General features: G+C 51.9%; 1 protein-coding gene across 1 annotated transcript in view; it reads right to left on the bottom strand.

Moving 5' to 3' along the window:
• The window catches only part of DPP6 (dipeptidyl peptidase like 6), a 681,409-nt gene that overhangs the window by 84,010 nt on the left and 578,802 nt on the right, over positions 1–18,597 (bottom strand). Inside the window, exons 9-10 of the mRNA XM_035029860.1 lie at positions 11,593–11,747; positions 9,003–9,100 (exon numbers count right to left, since the gene is read on the bottom strand). Coding sequence (XP_034885751.1) covers positions 9,003–9,100; positions 11,593–11,747 — 253 coding nt within the window. The remainder of the gene's footprint in view (positions 1–9,002; positions 9,101–11,592; positions 11,748–18,597) is intronic.

The following is an 18,597-nucleotide window of genomic DNA, read 5'->3' as shown; positions in this document are numbered from 1 at the left end:
ATGCTGGCGACACGGAGAGCCAAACCCTTGTCGTAGGGGAGCTCCCAGTGTGTGGGGAGACAGAAAACCCCTCATTTCAGGGCAGGGTAAGGACTGCCCTATGGTGAGGAGGATGTGCATGGAGTGAGTGTTGAAAAGCACAAGTTGGCTGAGAAAACATTACAACGTTCCCACAAATCTCCAGCCAAAGGTGCCTTCAAATCAAAATAAAGAGACTCTTCCTGGTAAGCAGTATATGAATTTTTTATTAGTCCATTTGTTTGCCATAAAATATTAATAAGGCACTGTCTCCCTCACAGGGATTAATGTACCGTGTCACTTCTTGGTATTCCAAATTCTGGCAAAGGTTCTGGCAGTTGTGTGGCAATAAAGGGCAAAGGAAGAAAAGGTCTGTTTATCTGAAATAAAGAGCCTGCAATTAACTCTGGCATTTTCTCAGCAATCTTCATTCCATGAATAAAGCCAGAGCAAAAAAATACTTTGGGAGAGCAATTTTAAAAAAATAATGTTCTTTAATAGGCATTGTTGAGCAAACTGAAACAATACCGAATACCAAGTACTGCCTATGCCCCAGATCTGAGCATGTCCTCAGAGCCGTCACGTAATTATATAAAAATATCTGCAGGTTGATTGCATTTTGCAGAATATAAAAGTGATGTGACTGTAAGACAAATTACTCTCTGATGTGTATTTCCATCATTTCATTTTCGACAGAGTAACAGACCATGTTATCTTTCCCTTCAATCATAGGGGCTGGCTATATCGCTGGTCCAACTGTCAGGATGAGGGAGAAGGAAGGGAGAGAGGTGCTATCTTAGGGATTGTGGAGTCCTTATTCAACAGTTTATATGCTTTGAACATGAAGGGATTCATTGAAGAGGAGACATAGAGGCAAGTGATGGAGGTGATAGGGGGTGAAGGTTATAGTGATGGTGGTAGTGGTGGTGATGGTGGTAGAGGTAATGGTTGGTTATGGTGGTGGTGATAGTGGTTGTGATGGTGGTGGTGGAGGTGATGGTTGGTTATGGTGGTGGTGATGGTGGTGATGGTGATGGTGGCAGTGATGGTGGTGATGGCGATGATGGTGGTGGTGATGGTGGTGGTGGTGATGGCGGCAGTGGTGGTGGTGGTGGTTGGTGATGGTGGTGGTGGTGGTGATGGCGGTGATGGTGGTGGTGGTGGTGGTGATGGTGGTGATGGCGGTGGTGATGGTGGTGATGGTGATGGTGGTGGTGGTGATGGTGGTGATGGCGATGATGGTGGTGGTGATGGCAGCGGTGGTAGTTATGATGACGGTGGTTTAGATAGGTGTTTGCAGTATAGTTACTGATGGTGCTGGGGCTGAGGTCACTAGTAACGAGGACCCTGTTTTTGTGTGATGCTTCCATTGCTCTGATGACCTCTGTCCTCCCCCTATTTCTTAGTGAAGACTCATACTGGATTCACTGTACCAATCCCCAGAGAGTCCCTATTTGGTATGGATGGAGCAGGAAGAAGGCTACATTTCCTTATCATGGGTGGTGGATAAGGAAGAGGCAGCTGGTGGCAGAGAAGGCCATGAGAATGTAAGCCCCTAGGAACTGCAGAAGTCTAGACCATGTGCACAGTTAGAAGCACAGAGCTGTGTGTATACAGAGCGATATGCTAGGTCTTTACATACTGCTGAGTGAAAAAGACAGGAAACAGGTCTACACACACACATAAATTTATACATCTGTATCTACGTACATCACAATGGCACTTATGCAAAATGAGTGTGCACACATACAAACAGCAATACAGACTTTACCAACATTAACAGGGAGAGAGGGGACTCAAATAGATTTAAATAGGTGCCTGTGGAGTAACTTCTCTGACATTGGACACAGCAACATCTTTCTAGATATGTCCCTGAAGCAAGGGAAACAAAAGAAAAAACAAACTATTGGAAATACATCAAAATAAAAAGCTTCTGCACGGCAAAGGAAATAAGCAACAAAACTAAAAAACGACCTAGGGAATGGGAGAAGATATTTGCAAATGATGTATCCGATAAAGGATAAGTATCCAAAATGTATAAAGAACTGATACAACTCATCATGCAAAAAAACCAAATAATCCAATTTAAAAATGGGCAGAAGACATGAATAGACATTTTTCCAAAGAAGACATCCAGATGGCCAACAGACACATGAAAGGATGCTCAACATCACTCATCATCAGGGAAATGCAAATCAACACCTCAGTGAGATATCACCTCACCTGTCAGAATGGCTAAAGTCAACAACCCGGGAAAAAATTATTGGTGAGGATGCAGAGAAAAGGCAACCCTCGTGCACTGTTGATGGGAAAGCAAACTGGTGCAGCCACTGTGGAAAACAGTGTGGAGGGTCCTTGAAAGATTAAAAATAGAACTACCTTACGATGCAGTAATTGCACTACTGGGTATTTACCCAGAAAATACAAAAACACTAATTCAAAGGGATGCATGCACCCCTGTGTTTATAGCATAGCCAAGATATGGAAGCAGCCCATGTGTCCGTGGACTGATGAATGGATAAAGAAGATGTGGTACATATACAATGGAATATTACTCAACCAAAAAAGGAACAAAATCTTGCCATTTACAACAACACGGCTGGAGCTACAGGGTATAATGCTAAGCAAAATAAGTCAGAGAAAGACAAATACCATATGATCTCACTCAGGTGTGGAATTTAAGAAAAAAACAAATGAACAAAGAAAAGAGGAGACAAACAAACAAACAAAAGACTCTTCACTCTAGAGAACACACTGATGGTCACAGGAGGGCAGGTGGTGGGGATGGAGGAAACGGGATGGGGATGAAGAGCACCCTTATGATGACTGGCACTGAGTACTGCAGAGAACTGCTGAATCACTGTATTGTGACCTGAAACCAGCACTGTATGTCAACTACGCTGGAATTAAATTTAAAACCATAAAGAAGAAAAACAATTTAAAGAAAAAATGCATTTGAACAAAGTGGCTGATTTTAGTAAATAAAAAACCAAAAGCTGACAAAAAAGTAATAAATAGGTGCCCTTGTGGTTGGGGAGCATGGGAGTAGGGACTACGGCTGAAAAGAACAAATAAATAAAAAGAGCACGGCCTTGCAGTGACCAGTAGTGGCCATTGGTGAATTAAGCAGATCGAAATCCTTGCTCCTGGAGATGCAAATGAATGAGCTGAAATAGACGAAAATACAGTGAGAGCAAGATGCCTGGGGCCCTTTTCCAGGCCAGGGAAGGGGCGGAGTGGGGATCAGGGACCCAGACTCCGGCTCCTGCCCAGGCCGGCCATCAGGCACGGCACTGGCCGGTGGCTATCCTGCGCGAAGATGGGATATTTGGAGAATAAAAACACATATCGGCCCAGTACTGCACATCTTCAAAATGACCCTGCCCGGTATTTGCTATATCTTAATTCAACACCCAGCTCACCGGCTCTGCAGAGGCCCTAGAAAACCAGCAGAACACAAGTGCGCTGGTTTTATCAGCACAACTGGGTTTCTGGGGGAAATTGTACAACCCACAGGATAGGCTGTGCATCATGATCCCACTGAGGGCTTCCCACCCCCAGGGCACGCTGCATTCACATTCCTGGAGAGGCTCAGGATCTCCCCTCAGCTCGCCCCTTCCCCTCGCCCCATCTCCGAGGGGTCACCGTTCCCAGTTACCGTTCGTATAAGCCTCAAATTTGGCTCAGGAAATCCTGCGCCCGAGGGCGGCTCCATGAGTCCAGCGCCCCAGCACTGGCCGCTGTGGTCCCCACCACACTTCACTTCGGCCACGGACCACGAGCTGTCTGGAAGAGGCCATCGGGGGCCTACACAGTGCGTGGCACAAAGCCATGGCCAGTGAGTGCTCGCCATGTAGAAAGATCTGGAAGCCCAGACTCAATCCTCCCCGTGCCTGAGAACCCTCGGAGGGGAGGTCAGGCTGGTTAGCAAGCCAACACATTAGATGGCTGACAGATGAGGGGTTTGATTTCTTCCTCCCGACAGCTCCTGACCAGCCTGCTGAAAGTGACCAGTGGCCTTCCAGAATTCTCTGCAGCTCTCTGGAGGCTGTCAGGGAGGCGAGGCTGTCCAGCCAGCCTGGTGTGAGGCCCAGCACCCCCTTTCACACCCGGCGTGGATTCAGACACCTTCCTTAGCCTCTGTATTCCTGTGTCTGCACCTGGGGGAGGCAGGTAGTAGAAACGACGACAGAGCTGGGGGATATCCCTTAGGGGCCACCCCACACGGCTACCGTCCTGCAAGCCTGTAAGCCCTTGTCCTTGTGCCCGGGAAGACAAGCAGAGGGACACCAAGAGTGAAAACCCGCCAGCGAATCTAGAAGCCCAGTTTGGAAGGAGGGAAGAATGGAAATGGCCCTGGGGCCACAGTTTTACAAATCAACCCGCGCCCTGTGCGGGGGCCCCACCCCTGTGCTCCCCCACTCCTCTTTAAGACTGGATCCTAGAATATCCCAAATCTGGACTGTGTCTCCAAACCCCACCCCTGCCGACCCTCCTCCCCGGAAGGGACTGCTCCAGGCAGGGGGCAAAACTCTTCAAAGAACAGATCCCTACTTTGTGGCACTTAATTTTTTAAATATATATTTCTTTGTTGTCTCTCTCTGCCTAGATTGTTGGGGGCATGATGCAGATCTTCCTCTCTATAACCCTCTACACGGTGTCAGCTTTACTTTTCCTGGATTAGTTGAAAGAAACCAGAATATGTTGCCCCAAGATAGGCCTTTTTGACATAAAAATTATTTTGAGCTGAAGGCAATTAAGCAGGAGCAAACCCAGAAAAAAGCTACCCCCATTTCTGTCTAAAGGCAGGAAATAAATTCTCCGTTTACTGGAGACAGACTCTTAGCCCAGAGACACACCAGGGGAATCTACAAACAAGCCTTCCTCTGTGAGTTCCCTCCCAGGTCTGCTGTCCTTGGGAACCTAAAACTGCTCTCTTTTGTCAGCTTAATTCTCTGCAAATTCATTGTTCCTGCTGGAAGATGCTATATAGTGGGAGTTCTGAACTGCTTCTTTGAGTTACTTTTCAGATTTTCACCATGGGATGTTCTCCATATGCATTACTTAACTATTTGATTTTCTTTTGTTAATCTACCCTTTTGCTAAAGAGTCCCAACTGAAAACCCAAGATGGGCAGAGATAAAGTTCTGCCTCCCCTACAGCATCCTATGTTCAAGATGGCAGGAGCCGTCAACGGCTAAACATTGCTAAACGCTTGGTTCTTAGAAAGGTACCAAACAACCAAAGAAATCTCAATCTTCGAGAATCCTACTGGAGTGAGATTTTATTGGCTACGTGTTCAGTTCATTGGCCCATAGACAAAGGTTTCTTGAGCTTGTCCGGCATTCCAGGCCCAGCTCCAGACCCAAGTCCCTGCTCCCGGACTTTCCTTCTAGCTGGCAGGCAGGGAAAGGACGCGGTGAGCAAAGTATACAGAATATCCTGCTGGGATGAGTGCTCGGAAGGAAACTGAGGCTGGGAAAGGAGGGAGTGGGCTGTGACTTGAGCAAGGTCATCGGGGCGTGCTCAGGAAGCAGCATGTTTGATGAGGACCCACAGGGCATGGGCGCTGCCCTTCAGCCACAGGGGAGGGGTTTCCATGCAGATGGAGCGCAGGTGCAAGCCCCCTAAGAGCGAGTCCAGCATCCCTGAGGAGGGCTACGGAGAGGTGGGATAAGGGTGTGGGGTGGCGCTGGTGTGGGCAGATAGGGTGGGGTCCCCGGAAAAGGAAAGAAAGATGAGACATGGCTTTCTCAACATGAGAGGGGTCATTTTTGGCCGCCAGCCTGCCCGGCGCTACTTGCCAGAGCACATTTCTAGCGGAACTGCCCGTGATATGTTAAATCCCGGAAAAACAGACCTCAGCAGCTCATGATTTTAAGGGAACGAAAGAATGTAGGGACAGACAGCCACTAGCAGGTCAGGAGAGGGAACAGCTTTCTGGGGGTGGCAGGAGGGGATGGGGAGAGTCCTAAGCCAGTGGCCTAGGAGGGCCCGAGCAGGGGTCACTAGGAGATGGGAGGAAGGGGGCACTGTCGGGGAAGATCCTGCACGGGGCAGACAGGAAAGTCAGAGGCCCGAGCACCAGAGGATGGAGGTGCTCTGACCCGAGGCAGCAGGATTATGGAAGGAGATCGGGAAGTCTGTTTTGACCGTGTCCAATTTGCGAGGCCATTTAGAGATTATCAGATTTGTCTGAGACCTGTGAAGAGGCAACCAGCTCACTGGGCATTCTTCCTCCAGCGCAACCCTGGGCTCTGCGTTTGATTCACTGGGGACCTGTCCCGCGGGTGTATGCAGGTGGATCAGCTACCCCAGAGGTCACAGTCGAGGGCCCTGCTGGATCTATCACCCCGCAGACCGACCCTGACTCTTCTCTGCTAAGCTGCTCACACACACCCAGCTTTGCAAATGCCTCTGCTCTGGTTCCAACACCTCCCCGCTCTCCTAAGGAGCTAATGAGTTCCATCAAATCCTCGACACATGTTCACTTACTTCGCCTAGAGCATCACGACCTGGAGATGCTGAGGGTGTGGCTGGACACGTGAGCCGCTGCGAGGACAGGTGAGGCTCAGTTCTGAAGCCAAGGGCCACCAGCCAGCCTATAGGGAGTACCGACAGCCACGAGACGGGGTGACTGCGCCATGTCATCTGATCTTTACAACCGGTCCTCTTAGTAATGTTCAGCTCCATCCTACAGATGAGGGACCCGAAGCAGGGCTGGTGCAATCACTCCCCCAAGGCCCCAGGACTGGGATCTGAATGCAGAGCCTTCACTCTGAACCAGTGGTTCTGCAGGTGGGGACATGTGGCCAAGACGGGGACAGTCACAACTCGGTGGGGGGTGCTCCTGGCATCCGATGGGTGGGGCCGGGGCTGCTGTGAGCACCCTGCAGTGCCCCCCGCCCCGCAGCAAAGAGTCACCAGGCCCCAAACGTCATAGTGCCCAGCTCAAGAGAGGGCTGTCACCCACCCACGAGCTCGGCGTCCCCCACACCGCACGCTTCTTGGTGGCCCTACTCAGGCCTGCGGTTATTCAGCTGCCCATAACGATGTGTTCGGTCTGACCCCGTCCCCACATCGGATACTCCGTGCTTTGTTCCCCACTATGCACAGCTGGTAATGTCACTGCTTAATAAATGTCCGCTTCCATTTATTCTCTGGTGTCTGATCTATCTGGGCTCACTTCGGAAACAACCTCAAGGCCGTGTGACGGAGAAAGTACGAGAAAGCGTGACTTCCACGCATGACAGATTTACATTGCACACGAGGAGCATTATTGCATTTCGCCTACGAAATCAGAGCAGAAAACCCGAAACCAGCATCTGAACTTCCAGCCCTGACTGAGGCTAATTTTTCATTGTCCTTGAAGCTAATCACGCCTGCGGAAACAGCATCCCAAATTGACTAAATGAGATTTTCAATTAACTCAAACAGATGGCTTAAATTTTCCAGGTGACTTTCCATATTAATTCAGTGAGTTTGCTGGACCAGGCCCCGGGAGGCCTGGTAGGGATGGGGGCTGAGAGGAAAACAATGAAATACTGGATCTTTAGGAGAGAAGACAAAGCAATAACCTGAACTTTTCTTCTACCCCCGCAAAAGCATTATCAGCCAAATTGATTCAACGCCTCCCCCTTCCCCGCCGGCCAACACACATGGAGGGCCCTGGGAACCCCGGGACTGGCTCTTGGGGGCCAGATTCATTACCCTCTGGGGACACTGCGACCCTCTGACACAGAGGAGACCCATCCCGGGCAGGAGACAGGCAGCGAGGAGCTATTTATATTTATAGAGCACAGAATTCTCTGCTTGGTCTGTCTGCCCGAGGACCTCCGCATTTTACTTTCCCCCGAGCGGGAAGTTGGAAGAACCTCCGTGGGAGTCTGCATAGGCTCGGGCTTGTGAGGTATGGGCAGATGGGTCTTACTAAGGAAGTCACTGCAGAAGAAGACCACATCATTCACAGAAGACCATAAGGGCCAAGTGCCAGAGCACCTGGCCCCGGCGGGGGGGCCTGTGGAGACGCTGGAGTGGATGGGGCCACGGCTCCTGCCCTTCCAGAAGCTGCCGGAAGCCACTAATAAGATGGAGTTCTGAAACTCACAGTAAAGGCCTGGGCTAGAATTATGGCAAAATCTTGGGTGGGTGTCTGCAGAGTCTCGGAATGCATCGTTGTCGGCTTCACTGGGCCCTTTTCTAGACTTACGATCTGTCAATGAGAGGGTCCTGGTGCCCGCACACCGGGTTCCTCTTTTTTCAGGCTCCCATCAATACCCACCCCACAGAGAGTTTGAGTGATGACGTAAGTGGGCTCTGGAAGTATCCTCGGTCCCCAGGCTGTTCGAACTTTGGGACAGGATGAAACGGGTATCAGAGACCACTTCACTTAGATAGATCCTACTCCATTGTTTTGATTAAACAAACAAACTACCCAAACCAGACGCTAATGATGACAGGACAGTTATCTTTGTCAAACTGTTCCACCACCTCCACGGGTTAGCTTACCAACCAGGAGATGTGGCTTATTGGGAAGAGCATTCACCACCGGTTCCTGGAGCCGGCAAAGTGTAGAAATGTTCTAAAGTAATGCTCTTAAAGGGGGCGCCATTTGCGGAGCATCGGATGACGTGGACTTTCTGGGTGAAGACTGCATGTGTTCATGCAGCGGACGTTCCGCAGACCGGCCTGCGTGAGACAGTGTGCCTGGCTGGAGCCCTGCGGCTGGCCAGACATGCCCCTTCCCAAGGAGCCCGGCCTCCCGGGGAGCGCAGCCTGCTCCCGATTAAGGCGAGCAATAGCAGGGCTGGTTTGAATGATGTTCCTTCGCAGAAAACCGAACCATGAAGCAGTCACGAAAGCTTTAGAAAGTGTTACCTTTTTCTTGGATGTTTAAATTAGCAGTAAAATAAATCTGGAAAGACCATGTAAATGAACATTCATCTCATTTTTTTTTTTAACATAACAGAGAAAAGGAAGCAGACCTCATCCGTGGATCATCGGGTGGCATCATCTCTAGATCGTGGGTGGGTCCATTTAAGCCAATGACGTGCAGGGAAATGCTGGGGTTTTCACATCCAGCCTGGGAAGTAAAGGGGAGGAGACGTGAGTAAGCTCTCCTGTGGGGCAGTGTCTTCTTGCTGCAAATTCCTCCCCAGGAGATGCACAGGCAGGACTCTGGGGCTCAGGACTCCTGAGCAACCCTGGGACTGAGAGCAGGTCACTCATGCACAGAACCTTACAAAGGGCAAGAGATAACTGGACCAGTGCCCTTCCTTCCCCAGGAAGCCTACCCCCTCCTCATTCCTCCTAGTGCCTCCTGACTATCAACATGGGAGGGGGAAAAGGAGCTGGACGAGGAGCAGGAGAGGAATTCCTGGAGGTGATACCAAGAGGTGGCGCGCTGACAGCGAGGCACACAGTGGAGAAGGCTGATGAATGCTGGCTGTGGCCCAGCAGGGGTTGGGGGGGAGGGAAGTCCCTGGAAAAGGAGCTGGGTGGGTTCTGCTCTGCGTCACTGCTCCCCCCACTGTGCTCCCTCTTCTAGGGGAAGAGCACCGCCAGGAAGGGGAAGGAGAAGCGGGGGGCATTCTTTGTTAGTGGGACTGCTGGGTCTCCCGGACACCCTCGCTTCCTCTGCACCCTGCACGCAGACATGGCAGGTTCGCCATGACAGGACAGGGGTCCGGCGGGGTCACCAACTCATGCCTCTGATTTGGGAGAGGGTACCATGGGGCAAGGGGCACCTCAATTCTGGGCATTCTCTTGGCTAGCATAGGATGCTTTTCCATTAAAATATGAACCACCTGGGGTCTCTTAATTCCAATTCACCCATCCCAGACTTCACTTGGAAACCACTGGAAAATCAAGATGGCTTTTGGGCCATCACTCCTAAATTGGGGAACCTCCCGTAAAAGGGTTCACCAGGGAAACCACTACATCCCCGGGTGGTTAGAGGGGCCGGGCGGCCATTGCCACACTGTGTGTGTGGGGTGGGGAGTAGAGGGGTCCAAAGATTCGGCATTATTTAATGGTTTCCAACTAAAATTCTGGATCTTCCACGTGAGGTAGAGTTAAGTCCAGTCAAGACCAGCTGAAAAAGGAGTGAGAGAATTCTGTCCACAGGCAAACCTGTGTGGTGTGTTGACATCTCAGACGCTCCCAGAACGGGAGAATGGCCGACAATGGCCATGTCCCCAGAGGAGGCCTGTTCCTCCACACGGGACCTCCCTGGATACTGGCCACATCAATCAAAGAGCTGTGGGCTGAATGCCTGTGTCCCCCACCTCCCAAATCCAAAATTCCTGTGTCGAAGCCCTAAGCCCCAATGTGAGGGTATCTGGAGGTGAGGCCTTGGGGAGGTGATCGGGGTTGGTGAGCTCATGAGGCTGGGGCCCCATGATGGATTCGCGCCCTCATATGGAGAGACAGAAACACCAGAGCTCACTCGCTCTCGGCTGTGTGAGGACACAGAGGGAAGGCAGGGTCTGCAAGCCAGAAACACGGTCCTCCCCAGAACCCCACCTTCCTGGCACCCTGATCTCAGACTCTGAGCCTCCAGGACCGTGAGAAGTAAATGTCTGCTGTTATGGAGCCCGAGGCGACCGTACATCCGGTGTTTCCTTCTCTGGCCCGGGGCTCATGCACTCACTGGCCTCCCTGGTCCCCCACCACCCCTCCTGATGCAGACTGCAGGCTGGTGTGTCTTGTCTGCCCTGGCACACAAGGCACCTGGCATCAGCTCTCAGAGCCCTCCGATGGCTCGGGAGCCAGGGCTCAGTGCTCGCTGGCAGAGGCTTGAGGGATCCTTCCGAGGCGGCCCAAGGCGGGAAGCGAGCGCCTGGCACCCGGCTGGTGCAGGCAGAGAATGGCTCGCCTCCATCCAGCCCCCGGGCCCTGGAGTGGTCTAGTGAAGCCAAGGGGCAGAGGGGCATCTGCATCCACTCTGTCAGACATCAGCGTCTCTCCAGTTGAGTGGGCTGCAGAGAATTTGGCATCAGGTCCTCCCTTCGTGCCAGGATGCTGCGATTCGCTAACAAAGCAAGGTTTAGATGTTTGTACCCCCTCCACACTCCACTGCACCCTTGCTGTTCTGTGGGCTCTCTGGGCCAACAACTTGGACTGGGAAGCAGTCAGAGACTCCGGGTCAGAATAGGGCCAAGCACAAAACAGCCCAGCCCGGACCCAGGGGACCAGGGGCAGACAGAGAGCCCTCTGACATCCCAGAGCCAAATTCTAAACTGCGGATCTGAGGACAGGGTGCCCCAGGAGCAGGCAGGGTGGATTGTTGTTTCCATGGAATCATAAGTGGAGGTAATGTATTTATTTGGGTTCCAATGAAGCTCAAGTGATTCACGGTCGTTCAGTTATTTAAAACAGAATAAACCTGCCAACAAATTCAGTTCCACAAAGATGGGCATTTAATGCAACGTAATGGGAAATACTGACTCTTGCTACTGTTGACTGCATTGCTCAGAACATGTCTGACTGGACAGCCCCATGTCTGGAGCCGCCCGGGGCGGGGCTGCGGAGGGACAAGGCAAAGCATTCGCTCTACCGTTTCCTCCCCCCTACCTTGGGGTAGTGGTAGGGCTTCACCGTGGGGTAGATGGAGCCAGTGTAGGTTGGGAGCTCCATGATGGGCACGCGGGAGTCGTTGATGGTGGCGTAGGCGAGCCTCGTGCCATCCGGAGACCACCAGTGGGCGATGTGAGTCTTCAAAATCTCCTCTACGGGAAAACAGAGTGGAGAAATGTAGACAGACGACACATAGGGGTGTGAACCAGGGCTGTGTGGGCACGTCTGGGAGCGGCCAGCACATCGGGCATCCCCTCGGGGACACGGATCTTCTGCCACTTTTGAGTGGTCTTCACTGTGCCTGGATATGCCTTCATTCCCTGGGGGCTCAAGAGATGCCGGGTGCTGACCACCGAGCCCCAGTGAAACCCAATAATTCAAGGTCCACCTGAACAGAAGCTCATGGTCTGGAAAACTTTCTTTTTATTTTGCACACATCTGAACACTCTGAGCCCAACACATGCTTTTTGAGTCGAATTATTATTGCACCACTGCAGGTTATTATTTTAAGATGCTTTAAAAAAGCAGAACAACAGGAAGTCAATCCCCACAGTAGCAGGGCACATCCAGGTAGCACCAAGTGAGAAAGGACACTGTATCGGAAGCTGTCTCCAGAAAATCCCAGGTCGCCTTGCAGGAGACGCCTGGGGACTCACGCCTACACATGCACACACGCTCCCTCAGGAACAGCTGTGCGGGAGGGGAACGTGTCCAACAGTTAGCACACTCCTCAGCCTTAAAGGAACGATGAATTTCCCCAGCTGTGGCAGAAAAGCAAAGTGGCCCCATCTTCAACGGGGCTGAAGTGCAAACGACTATTCTCACAGGTTCCCCCCACTATTTTGTGTTATCGCAGTGTCTTGGCTAAGGAGAGTCTTAACTTTGGATGAGTTTTGTGGGATCTGCTATCTACTCCAGAAAGAACAGTTCTAGTCCGCTTTCACACTCCCCAAGTGTACCAAGTCAGGGTGCTGGGGACCAGAGACCCCAGCTCTTAGGTCAAGGGATTGTCTTTACATCATCTATATGCATTGTCAACCATTTCCCTCCAGACTTGTTTTTAAAGTAATGGCCAATATAATTATAGGATCACGTAATACGAGTCACACTGAACTGGTTGACATCAGGTATGTGCCATACCCCGGCTCCGTGGTGACAGAGAGGCAGTGGAGGGCCCCGAAATCATGCCGAGAAAGTGAACTGAGCACACGTGACGCAAGGGACAACACTGTACGTGGCAACAAGGGAAGGACAGCTGGCCGCAGAGGAAGAGGATCACGGGGGGAGGACAAGGGCGGGGGTCAGAGGGCCACAGGGTGGACACCGGGGCTCATGGGCCTGTCCTGGGGACCCTGCTGCCACCAGCTGTGGAGATGCTCACTGCCAAGTCCAGGCCTGCGAGTGGGGCAGGCTGCAAACCCTTGGGCCTGGGTGTGGGGGCTGCCTGAAGGCGCAGATGTTCCTCCCCTGGGCTCACTCGGGTGGAGGAGGCCCCATGCCTGCGCCATTCTCCCTGAAAACAGCCTCCCTGCCTTGCAGGTGCTTCCTCTAGGCTGCCAGCCCCCCTGGCGGAGACCCCCACTCAAGGCAACGCAGGCTTGCTACTCGGCTGCTCACCAGATGGCTGAGTCTCGCCCAACACCCAGCACTCCTGTCCCCCGAATGCACCCCTGGTCTGAACGCAAGGCTTAGTGCACAATAGGTGAAGGGCCCCAGAGTCCTGGGGTTTAGCCTCTGTCCACGGAGGGCATGGCCGCCGCCCCAACCAGCCCCACCTCCCGTGTCCTGCCATCTCGGGGCAGCCCGCGAAAGGGCTCAGAAGCTTTTCCAGAGCAGCCCCGCAATAGCCAAACTGGAAAGAGCCGAGATGCCCTTCAACAGATGAATGGATAAAGAAGATGTGGTCCATATATACAATGGAATATCACTCAGCCACCAGAAAGGATGAATACCCAACTTTTACATCAACATGGATAGGACTGGAGGAGATTATGCTAAGTGAAATAAGTCAAGCAGAGAAAGTCAATTGTCATATGGTTTCACTTATGCGTGGAACATAAGGAAGAGCATGGAGGACATTAAGAGAAGGAAGGGGAAAATGAAGGGTGGGAAATGGGAGGGAGAGATGAACCATGAGAGACTATGGACTCTGAGAAACAGAGGGTGTTAGAGGGGAGGGGGGAGGGGGGATGGGTTAGCCCGGTGATGGGTATTAAGGAGGGCAAGTACTGCATGGAGCACTGGGTGTTATACGAAAACAATGGATCGTGGATCACTACATCAAAAACTAATGATGTATTGTATGGTGACTAACATAACATAATAAAATTAAAAAAAAAAAAAAGAAGAAGCTTTTCCAGAGCCCACAGAAGCCCAAAGGTCTCCTGAGGTTAAAAACAAAAGAAAAGGAAGAAGGTCGCCTCTCCAGAGCCTGTAAGTTTCCAGCGTCTCCGGCAGCCGGCAAAGTGACTTTCAGGTGTGAGTTTGCAGTGAGGTGATTCAGAAGTGACTGCAGAGCCACCTGACTCCTCTGCTTGGCGCCGCGGAATGGTGAGTAATAGACTCCAGCAGATGGTCTGCTGGAAAAAAATAGGCACCATTTGCAATGCAATTTGTGGGTGATTCTGCTCAATCACTTCCACGCTGCACGGCCGGGGGAGGGAGCCAATCAAGGCAAGTGGAATCACAGAGAGGGAGCGGGATTGAAGGGGCTCAGGGAAGGAGGCAGAGTCTGCCCGAAATCAGCGGTTTTCACAGCACATGAACTCACAGCCAGCTCTGGATTCTCCCCGTAGGGAAATGGCTGGCTGCACAAAGGCTTCATAAATGAAGAAGGTTTTGACAAAAACAAACACCAGCACGACCCCTGCAGAGACGCTTCTTCTGTTCTTCTCTTTGGGCCCAGAGCAATCCCCTAAAACGGGAGGGATGGCACCATGCCTACGTCAGGCCCCCAGTGCTCGGTGTCCGGGGCGGGGGGCGGGAACCAGCATCTCACCGCCCACCCCCTTCTGTGCATCCCACTTCCAGACTCACTTTCAGGAAGAGAATGAATATGCGGTGAAGGCCTGGCCTGACTCTGGGCAGAGAGTCATCTGTTTCTGTCCATTCCATCAGCAAATGCCAGTGCCTTTCACTAAGCTCAATGCGCCGTGCAGAGACTTTGGATGCAAAAAAGGGTCACTTCAGACTATAGCATGTGCTGGGCAGAAGGGAACTCAGAGACCACATAGTACAGGGATGACAAGTATCTGGCGTGTGTGTTGGCAAATGTTATTTCCCTTCGATTCCAGCTGATGGCGGGACGATGGACAACGCCGGGCCGGGCCACACACGACTGGGGGCAGGGGGTTGCAGCCTACTTTCCCCAAATGCCCTTTAACACACTGCTCCTTGGCATTTTTATTTTTCTGTGTGTTAGTTGCTCAATAAAGAGATAATGAAGTATAAGGAACTGAGGGGAGAAGGACCAGGCAGATGAAATGTTGGCATTTTTGTGTTAATCACGAACATCCCTATTCTGCAAACGTTTTCTTCAGGATCTCCAGCTTAGTGAGGCAGTTGGCTTAAATGCCATGAACCAAATGCAGCTTCGGGACAGAGTTCTGCAGAGGGAAAAAAACGATCTCACCAGCTAAATTAACTGCATGAGCCCTTGCTTGCAACAGGACTAGAAGCTTGCCCTTCTGAGCGAGTACGAATAACTTGCAAAACTGGACGCTGGACCTTGCTTTCACCTTGCCTGTCCCATCCAGGGACCATTTTAGAATCAAACAAGAAAAATACATTTGGAGCAATTAACTAGTCATGACCGCCCTCCTGTCAAGGGGTGGAAGTCTCTATCCATGCACTGAAGCTCATAGTAGGATCTGGGCCAGCCTTCCTCACTTCTTGCCACCGAATCTTAAAGAAGCCAACTCCACTCGGTGAATGTTATTTACTTATGACAAACAATGTTGAGGGCTTATCCGGAAGGACACAATCTCTTTGGGCTCAAGGTGATAAAGGCCAATCGGGCAAAGAAGAGGAATTCTCACGTATTCCCGAGTGTTTGGCAGGTGCAGCATGAGAGGGGACCCCACATGGTTCCATGGTGGGAGCCTGGTGTCACTAGGCTTTTCTCAGGAAAGCACCTGGGAGTGGTGCACACTTTTCAGTGCAGATGCTGGGCTCCACTCCAGGCAGAACAATCTGTATTTGCTGGGGTCGGGGTCGGGGGTGGGGAGGGCACAGGTGTCTTTTCTGCAAAAGCTCCAGGAGTGGCTTTGGTGTACATTTTGGTTAAGAATGACCAATTTTAGGCGCCTGAGTGGTGCAGTCAGTTAAGTGTCCGACTCTTGGCTTCAGCTCAGGTCATGATCTCAGGGTCCTGGGATAGAGTGCCCCCATCCCCCCTCGCCCCCCACTGTTGGGCTCTGTCCTCAGCAGGGAGTCTGCTTAAAGACTCTCTCTTCCTCTCCCTCTGCCCTCCCCCCTGCTCCTTCTCTCTCGCTCAAATAAATAAATCTTTTAAAAAAAATGAATGACCAATTTGACAAATACACTGTATCTGATCAAATAAGCATTGTATTTTGGAACTGTAGGTATTGGCTTTATCAGTATACATGATATATGCTTCCAAATTATTTGTAGGGGTATACCTTATCGAACAGGAGAATCACAGGTTCCCCTTAAAGGTGTGTGGTGGGTTGAACTGTGGGCCCCTCACATACGATACAAAGGGATGTGCTGCGTCCTAATCCCTGGTACCTGGGAATGTGACCTTATTTGGAAACAAGGTCATTGCGGATGTCAGTTAGATGAGGTCATCCTGGAGGAGGGTGGGCCCCAATCCCATCTGACTGGTGTCCTTATAAGGAGAGGAAAAGAGCCACAGAGACAGATGGGGACGATGTCGGGGGAAGGCAAAGGCAGAGGCTGAGGGGTGTGTCTACAAGCCAAGGGCTGCCAAGGGCTGCCAGCCAGCAGGACCTGGGAGAGACAGGCAGGATTCTACACAGTCTCGGAGGGAGAACAGCCCCGTGACCCCTTGATTTCAGACTTCCAGCCTATGGAACCGGAATAATACGTTTCTGTGGTTTAAAGCCACCCGGGATGTGGCATTTTGTTTCGGCGGCTGCAGGAAGGTTGTGACTGGCTCGGTCTACGCCTCGCCGGACGGCCAGCCCCACGTCGGGAGGGTGTGCACTCCTGAGTTAGGGGCTGCGAGGCAGCCAAATTCCTCCCTGAAACTCAGTGGGCGGCAGTTCCGAGTCAGACCCGCCCAGCAGGGGAGCTGTACCACTCACCCGGCCCGAACAGCAGGTGGGGCTCCCCTGCCCCTGCTTCCCCGCGTGCACACGTGTGCACAGGTCTGACACTACCCACAGAGGGAAGATTGTGTGCCAGACGCTTGCTGCAAGTACTTCACACACAACTCAATCCGCCCACAGCTTCATGTTTAGGTAAATCGTTCTTCGACTTAGTCACCTGCAGTACAAAGTGCCAGTCTGGTCCCCTCTCTGGACACGGTGTGTTTGCCACCATGCTCTCCCTGCAGGAGCTCAGCCAGGACAGGCACTCAGCCCCAGTCGCCGGCCCCACTGGGACTGCCACTCATTCAACACTCCCTCGAGCCAGACGATGCTGTCAGTCTGAATTCAAGTTTATTTCTGAGGGAAGGGGTCCTCGAGTGGGCCCCAGACAAGTGGAAGGAAGACTGCAGACCCCCGCTAGGAGCTGGGTTTCATAGGGCTCAGGGTGGGGGAAGGCAGCAGAGACTTGAGTCTCTGGTCTCTGTACGGGTCCTGCGGCCTGGCCCTGGGGTGGGCGCCTCGTGCTGGTTCCAGAGGGACAGGCTGCTCCTGGAAAGAAGGCTCCATGCTCTTGAGCTGCGTGCCTCATTTCGTCAGCAGAGAGAGCCTCACCAAATCTGTCTCCTCACCCCCTCCCTTACACCACATTACCGTGCTGATGTGAAGGAGGCATTTAAAATACAAGAGGGTCCTCATCAGGGAGATAATCAAGTGATAATCAAACATATGCAAAGTTAGGTAAGCACTGAGCTGCAGTGTGTGCTTTCTGCAGAGGAGAGCGCTGAGCCTGGGAGACCTGGCTGAGGCCAGCGTGGCTTACCCGGGGTTGCAGGAGCTCACGGCTCAGGCCCCACAAAATCGGCACTGTCCCAGTCGAGAAAAAAGGGGCTTTGGGAGAAAAATCCACAGAAAAATAGTGTCGCCCAGGAGAAGGCCTGGTTTCCACCTGCTACTTCTAGGGGCCCCACGCTACCAGTGGGGAGCTGGACTCTGCCTCTGACCTGCCCTCCAGGCCCCTTTGCCTCGACTGTAAAGCGAGAGGATCAGCTCCCCTTTCTGAATGTGAGTGTCCCTTCTTACAGAAATAGAAGGCAGATATCACATTTTAATTCAATTTGAAATGCTCGATATATTTTAAAAAATAAATTGTATCCCATTCATCACCAGAGCATCTGACATACTGGACAAATATTTAAATGTCCCGTGACGTACAATGTATTTGGTTCCACGTATAACCAAGTGTGACCACGGATTCATGGACTTGCTGACATGGTGCCACGGCCCGTTTCCCCACCCTAACTGCTTGGGGCCCTGACTTGGATGTTCACTAAGCTTCCTTTGAGCAGATTCTAGGAGGCAGGTCACCAGACTGAATGCCATGCTGTCTCCCGAGTCTTGAAAAAGTAACCACTAACTATAAGCAGGGCTTTGCCAAGGCTGTATTTACTAGAAAACCGTGTGAGTTTAGAACAGCCCGAAAGTGAGCCTGGCCACAGGGGCACTGCCTGCAGGACTGGGGGTCAGAGAGGAGCATGGTGCGTGCTCAGGACGCACACTCAGGCGCCACTCAGCCGCCTCTTGCTCAGCCGCTCCCGATCTGCACACCATCCTCCCAGCAGAGTGGGGGCTAACTTCACATGACGTGTGGCCTCCGGCGAACTCTACAGCCCTAAACATCCTGGTGTTAACGAGTGGAATCATGAGCCCT

This window comes from Mirounga leonina, unplaced genomic scaffold (assembly GCF_011800145.1).
Source record: "Mirounga leonina isolate KUSES-001 unplaced genomic scaffold, KU_Mleo_1.0 Mir_321, whole genome shotgun sequence".
In the NCBI taxonomy this organism is placed as follows: domain Eukaryota; kingdom Metazoa; phylum Chordata; class Mammalia; order Carnivora; family Phocidae; genus Mirounga; species Mirounga leonina.
The sequence above is the reverse complement of the archived record's forward strand: the minus strand, read 5'-3'. Positions and strand labels throughout refer to the sequence as shown.